The sequence below is a fragment of the Podarcis liolepis genome, assembly GCF_965112155.1.
Source record: "Podarcis liolepis genome assembly, chromosome: 17".
Lineage (NCBI taxonomy): Eukaryota > Metazoa > Chordata > Lepidosauria > Squamata > Lacertidae > Podarcis > Podarcis liolepis.
The window spans coordinates 43,030,941-43,037,753 of record NC_139571.1 but is presented as its reverse complement, the minus strand read 5'-3'; the positions used below and the strand labels follow the sequence as shown (position 1 = coordinate 43,037,753).

The following is a 6,813-nucleotide window of genomic DNA, read 5'->3' as shown; positions in this document are numbered from 1 at the left end:
AAAAGACAGAATTCTTTCCTGTACTTCATTCACTTTATTGTTCAGAGGTTTTGAAGGCTCTTTCTGTGCCTAAGAATACAGAATGTGAACTAGGCCTTTGCATGTGATTTGTTGCCCTGTTTGACGTGTGCATGTCGAGAAGCAACATGAAAACAAACGAATTTCCATAGACATTTTTACTGTCCTATTGTCTAGTCTAGTTTTCCTCTTCTTTCCGCTGCATCCGAGAACTGTGCAAAGCTGAAGAATTCATCTGTTGAAAGCAGTAAGGGCTTCTCTTTGCAAGTAGTTTGCGACCAGCTAACATTCTAATAATGATTGTACATATTATGGTATTTCCTCTCTGGAAAAAAATAAGAGAAAAAAAGGAAGTGTTGTGCAAGCTATCCCTCAAACGGTGCAATCCTATATATATATCTATGCAGAAGCAAGTCCCATTGAGTTCAATAGGGCTTACTCCCAAGTAAGTGAATATAAAAATGTAGCCAGCTAGCCAGCATTGGATTTTGACTACTCCACCCTCTCTCATATAATTAATTCATACTGCAGGCAAGCAGATGCAAATAAACTGTAAAGGGCTGTAATGTAGGCAATTTCTGATTCACTTGGTGTCCCAAAAGCACATTTCTTATACAGGAGCATGACAGGGGGTTGCGCTCCAGCCCAGAATAGGCTGCATCAGTAGCAACTATCATCATTAAACAACTTGCTTTACTGCTGACATCTTTCTTTTTGTGAAAGAGATGGGAAGAAAGATTGGACCCGTTGTAAATTTAAGTGGGTTGGGGTCAAAAATGAATCCGTTTTTGAAAAGGCTGAAATAGTAGCTTGTGTCAGGCAGGACAAACACTGTAGAATCATGCATAATCTTATTTATGTATTTTAAAACATCGTTACCTTAAAGATGCATTTTGGGCATTCTTGCTGGAAACTGAATCCCAGTGCATTCAATAAAATCACCTTCTAAATATAGGTTTATAATTTAGTGCTAATCTGCATTAAAGAAAGAGAGGGCAATTTTGTGCCTTGATATTTTTGGCATCCTTACATCTTTTAGGCAAGTAAGGGAAATGTAGTAGGCTGTTGCTTCTGATTTATGAACAGCCTCATGGGCATAGCCAAGGGGGGCAGGGAGGGGCAGCTGCCCTCCCAAATCAATAGAAATACATAGCAAACAGGTTTCCCCCCCCCCACAAAAGGCCTGCCCCCCCCCAAAAAAATTCTGGCTATACCCATGAGCAGCCTCTTAATAATAATTATATACGGATGTTCTTCTGCACTACTGGAGAACTAGGTTATAATTTACCTGTGAAGTGCCCAATAATTTGATAGGCAAGCACTCTCCTCTTCCATGGGAAGATGTGTGACCAGAGGGACGCTCACACAGAGCTGGTCTGCATTAGAGAAGTGCTTCCCTCTTGTTCTGCTCTATCCCTCAAAATGAAAACAATTTACTGAAGGGCTCTAGTCCCTGCAGGCTCCTGAAAGGAAGGGTATAATGCAAGAAAGGAATGCTGTACTGCAAGCAAACTGAGTTTTAAGGATCTAAGTATTCGGGGAGAAGGTGTTCGCTAACACGATCCAGAAGGAAGGCTGGCATACATTAAGAAGCGCAATATAAAGGAAACCCAAAATAAATTCATATTCTGACAAGTTTGTCAATAATAATACTAATAATAAATTTATACCCTGCCCATCTGGCTGGGTTTCCCCAGCCATTCTGAGTGACTCCCATCATCACTGTCGTAGTAGTAATAAAGTGGTAAAACATCAAACATTAAAAACTTCCCTAAACAGGGCTGCCTTCAGATGTCTTCTAAAAGATTGTTGTCTATTTCCTTGACATCTGGTGGGAGGGTGTTTCACAGGGTGGCTGCCACTGCCAAGAAGGCCCTCTGCCTGGTTCCCTGTAGCTTCACTTCTCACAGTGAGGGAACCAACAGAAGGCCTTCTCGGTAGTGGCACCTGCCTTGTGGAACGCCCTCCCATCAGATATCAAGGAAATAAACAACTATCTGACTTCCAGAAGACATCTGAAGGCAGCCCTGTCAAGCCCGCTCAGAGTATGAAGCTCACGTCTCCAGTTATCCTGCACCTTTCCCATTAGATCAAGAGGCCTTCATTTGTCCTGGAGAGGACAGGTGTGAAAGGAGCATGTCCTTTCTTGACCACAGGTCTGATGTCATGTTGCATCAGGCCTGTCCAAGGGGAGAGCAGCAGACAGCAACAGATCACTAACTTGGGACTTTGTGGATGGATCGAACAGGCCTGTTGAGCACGTCGTCTTCTTCAATATGGCAAGTGTAGATCTCGTGGAGCAAGACAGGGTAGTGCAGGACGGATACCACCCTGTGTGACCCATCCTGCTTCTCCTCCAGGATGTCTGATTTGGCGTAGCTGGAAATGTCCTCTTCCCTTCGGTTCCGCCAAGTCACCTTTGGCATGTGATACCAGCCTGCGGAGATGCACTTGGCCACAAGTGTCTCGTTGACAGTGCTGAACTGCACCTGTGGCTCTTCAGCATCTTATTGTTATGGAAGGAAAAACAAAACAATTAGTGGCTTAGCTAATTGCAGCTTGGTTAATAATTGCTCTGGGGTCTCTGAAGAAAGAGGCAATTTTGGAAAGGAAAAAATCTTGTTAGAACGACTATTTCCTTAAGATTAACGTACAGAAAACCAGCTCTGTGACCCTACCGTAATCTTAAATACCAAGTTTCTGAAGGAGAAAAATAAGAGAACTCACACAAGTCTAGACTGTGGGAGGGGATAAATTTTAACAGTTTTTATTCAGGCATATGCCATTTTGTAAAACCCATCCTGAAATTGCCCCATTCACTCTTACGGCCCATTTCTACTCAGCATCTATATTCACGACCTTATCTTTTACTCTGTCCATTTTCACTTCTGCTTCTCTGAAACCTAGACTATTTATCCCTCTGTTCTTTTGTGGATGGCCAGGGCTGTGGGGTTTTTTTGGTGACCTATCCCCAATTCATTTCCTTTTATCCCTTACTCTGCCCAATCCACATTCATCTCATTCTTTGGTCCTCTTTCCTCACACAGCCACCCAACATACCACCATTGTAAAATATTTAAATGGTGGCTATACCCAGCCCATGTGTGGCTGCTATTGACTGCTTCCAAGTGATGGAGAAGTCTGCTAACCAAATGCCACTGTGTATTGGATTTCCTCAAACCTGGAGTCAGCACTCTCTGTGATAATAGGGATATCAGACATACACCTTCCTATTTTCACCTGTGCAATATTAAAGTGCATTTAAATGTTCTTACCTTGCACGAGGAGCTTCACTTTCCTTTGCCCTCTGCCCCTTGAATTGTATGCCTTACATATGTATATTGCCTCATCAGAAAACTGTGCTTGCTCCAACATGAGTGCCAGGCTGCCATCGGCGATCTCCTCCTCATCTACCCAGACTCTCCCCTCATATAGCGAATTCCGCTCCTCCATCTGTTCCTGGTTGTTGCTAAAGCTGTATATCAGCTTTGGGTAAAACTGGTAAAAATCGTGGAGCCCAACAAAAAATTTGTAAAATTCTTTATCTTCCACTTCATGTTCTTCCTTAATATCTTCCCTCTCCCACGTAAATGTCAAGCCATCGATGCCGTCCACAAAGGAGAACTGGCAGGGCAGAGAAATATTGTCGAAGGGACGTACTTTGAATTCCGTCATTGTTGCATCTGTGGAATGGAAGAGTTAGTACTCCACTGGCTCAACTGCTCTGCTGATGAAATCAATCCATCAATTAATCAAGCCACTGGTTTCTTGAATCACTTACCTTTCGGGGTTGTTCTAAGAATTACATCAACATAACATGTGAAGCATTTTGTATATTTAACACACACGAAATATTTAACACATACGAAAACACCCTATATGAATGCTAAATCTTGTTATTGTGCCTAGTTCTGTAACTAAACCTTTGCCTTCCTAATTTAGCTCTCCTGTTTTCATCGACTTAAATTACTAGAAGTTTTTTTTAAGGATGTAAGTGCTTTACATTCACTAGTATTTTAGCTAGTAGAATTGTGGTGAGGTTTTTTTTAATCTTTCTTCTTTTTAAATAAACATATTAGTATGATGATGTAGTCTTGTCAAAGTTCCATGCTTGGGGTAGATATATTTCTTGGTGTGTGCAGCAATTGTGGTTAAGTGAGATTCGTTTAAAAAAAAAAAGTAACGTATTTTTCGCTCTATAACACGCACCCGACCATAACACGCACATAGTTTTTAGAGGAGGAAAACAAGAAAAAAATATTCTAAACGAAATAGTGGATATATAATTTTTTGTGGTTCATGCTGTGGCCACAGACATGTGATCTGACAGTGAGTTTGGAGTAGCCCAATGCAAAAATCCTGAGGATCCATGTGGATCCATGCTTTGTAACCACGGAGGAGGGAAGGAAGGGGATCCATGGATCCTCTGCTCACGACTGCAGCAGATCCCCCCGCCACCCATAGGCATTCGCTCCATAACACGCACAGACATTTCCCCTTACTTTCTAGGAGGAAAAAAGTGACTGTTATGGTGCAAAAAATACGGTAAGTACTTAAATGGCAAAAGGTTAGAAACTGTTATAACCTAAGAAAGACACTTGCAGCTCTCAAAAGCTTGAAAGCCCATAAATGTGAAGTTTCAACTCCTCTCCAAACAAGAACATTTCATTCCACACTGACCACAAACATTCCACTTGCCTTCCTGACATTTTGAGCCACTTACCAACGTGATACATCAGCAACATGAGCAGGAAGGGATAGATGAGGTTCAAAAGGGAAGCCATCCTTCCACAAAGCGAGAGATGCAGAGCTTTGGATCAGGCTTCCTGCCACCCCTTCCAAGCTCCAGGGCTCCACGCAGGTGGGTGCCACCTGCCACCGAAGAACGACTTCTCAGCCAGCGACTGCTCCTAACAAGTGCATCACTCAGCTTCTTTGCCTCTGTGCTCATCCAGCACCATGTGTCTTAATTCCAGGAGGAGAAGTAATGAGCTTGCAGTACACATCACAGGAGCAGAACTCAGATGGAGGAAGTTTTTCCCCCCTATTTCAGTTCATGCACATTCTTAACATTGATTACTTTGGTCTAGCTCTGTTGGCCTTTAAAACAGGTAAGGAGTGGTGCCTCCTTGGTTTTCCTGCCCATTTGTCCTGAAATGAGTGGTTTTCCCAGTAGTGATGTATGGAAGTGAGAGCTGGACCATAAAGAAGGCTATTCACCAAAGAATGGATGCTTTTGAATTCTGGTGCTGGAGGAGACTCTGGAGAGTCCCATGGACTGCAAGAAGATCCAACCTCTCCATTCTGAAGGAAATCAGCCCTGAGTGCTCACTGGAAGGACAGATCCTGAAGCTGAGGCTCCAAGACTTTGGCCACCTCATGAGAAGAGAAGACTCCCTCGAAAAGACCCTGATGTTGGGAAAGATGGAGGGCACAAGGAGAAGGGGACGACAGAGGATGAGATGGTGGGACAGTCTTCTCGAAGCTACTAACATGAGTCTGACCAAACTGCGGGAGGCAGTGGAAGACAGGAGGGCCTGGTGTGCTCTGGTCCAGGGGGTCACGAAGAGTCGGACACAACTAAACGACTAAACAACAAAGCACATGGTAATAATAATAATAATAATAATAATAATAATAATAATAATAATAATTTATTTATACCCCACCCATCTGGCTGGGTTTCCCCAGCCACTCTGGGTGGCTCCCAAAAGAATATTAAAAACAGAACAAAACATCAAACATTAAAACCTTCCCTAAACAGGGCTGCCTTCAAGATGTCTTTGGAAAGTCAGATAGTTGTTTATTTCCTTGACATCTGATGGGAGGGCGTTCCACAGGGCGGGCGCCACTACTGAGAAGGCCCTCTGCCTGGTTCCCAATGCAAATTAACTATTAGGTATGCTGTGGATGGGGGCCATTTCCCACCAACCCCCATCTTCCTGGTCAGTTGGCAACAATATGTTAACTTTGCCCTGTGGTGCAAGCAGACATCAGGAAGATAAAAGGTAAAGGGACCCCTGACCGTTAGGTCCAGTCGTGGCCAACTCTGGGGTTGCGGCGCTCATTTCGCTTTATTGGCCGAGGGAGCCAGCGTACAGCTTCCGGGTCATGTGGCCAGCATGACTAAGCCACTTATGGCGAATCAGAGCAGCGCATGGCAAAAGTGTTACTAAAAGGCCTAGATAAATGAGATTGAATTCTCATTGGACAGGAAGATTATACATTCATTCATTCATTCATTCATTCCATGTATGACCTCCCTTTCTGCATAGAGCACTAATAACAGTTAAAATTAGGAAATAGAAGAGTGTTTAAAAGAGCACAATTCAAAGTGTTGGTGCCGTGAACGGCCTCGACCCAGTATACCTGAAGGAGTGTCTCCACCCCCATCGTTCAGCCCGGACACTGAGGTCCAGCTCAGAGGGCCTTCTGGCGGTTCCCTCACTGCGAGAAGTGAAGCTACAGGGAACCAGACAGAGGGCCTTCTCGGTGGTGGCACCCGTCCTGTGAAACGCCCTCCCACCAGATGTCAAGGAAATAAACAACTACAATACAGTGGTACCTCGGGTTACATATGCTTCAGGTTACAGGTTACAGACCTAAGCCAGAAATAATACCTCGGGTTAAGAACTCTGCTTCAGGATGAGAACAGAAATTGTGCAGCAGCGGGAGACCCCATTAGTGGTGCTTCAGGTTAAGAACAGTTTCAGGTTAAGAACAGACCTCCAGAACGAATTAAGTACTTAATCTGAGTTGCCACTGTGTTCGGGTAGAAGGTGTTCGCTAACACGA

General features: G+C 43.8%; 1 protein-coding gene across 1 annotated transcript; it reads right to left on the bottom strand.

Annotated features, from left to right (window-relative positions):
- Positions 1-22: 22 nt before the first annotated feature.
- Positions 23-5,142, bottom strand: LOC310696448 (V-set domain-containing T-cell activation inhibitor 1-like). The gene is made up of 4 exons (XM_083482003.1): positions 4,742-5,142; positions 3,294-3,701; positions 2,240-2,524; positions 23-343 (listed from the first exon to the last, which is right to left on the bottom strand). Exons 1-4 carry the CDS (start codon positions 4,800-4,802, stop codon positions 309-311), a joined length of 789 nt encoding a protein of 262 aa, XP_083338129.1. The 5' UTR covers positions 4,803-5,142; the 3' UTR covers positions 23-308.
- Positions 5,143-6,813: the final 1,671 nt, after the last annotated feature.

Excerpts from the sequence above, each read along its gene's own strand:
- LOC310696448 (XM_083482003.1), bottom strand. The coding sequence starts at position 4,802 with ATGGCTTCCCTTTTGAACCTCATCTATCCCTTCCTGCTCATGTTGCTG. Across the intron at positions 3,702-4,741 it reads GTTGCTGATGTATCACGTTG|ATGCAACAATGACGGAATTC; the intron begins GTAAGTGGCTCA and ends TCCATTCCACAG. Across the intron at positions 344-2,239 it reads ATCCATCCACAAAGTCCCAA|AGAGGAAATACCATAATATG; the intron begins GTTAGTGATCTG and ends ATTTTTTTCCAG.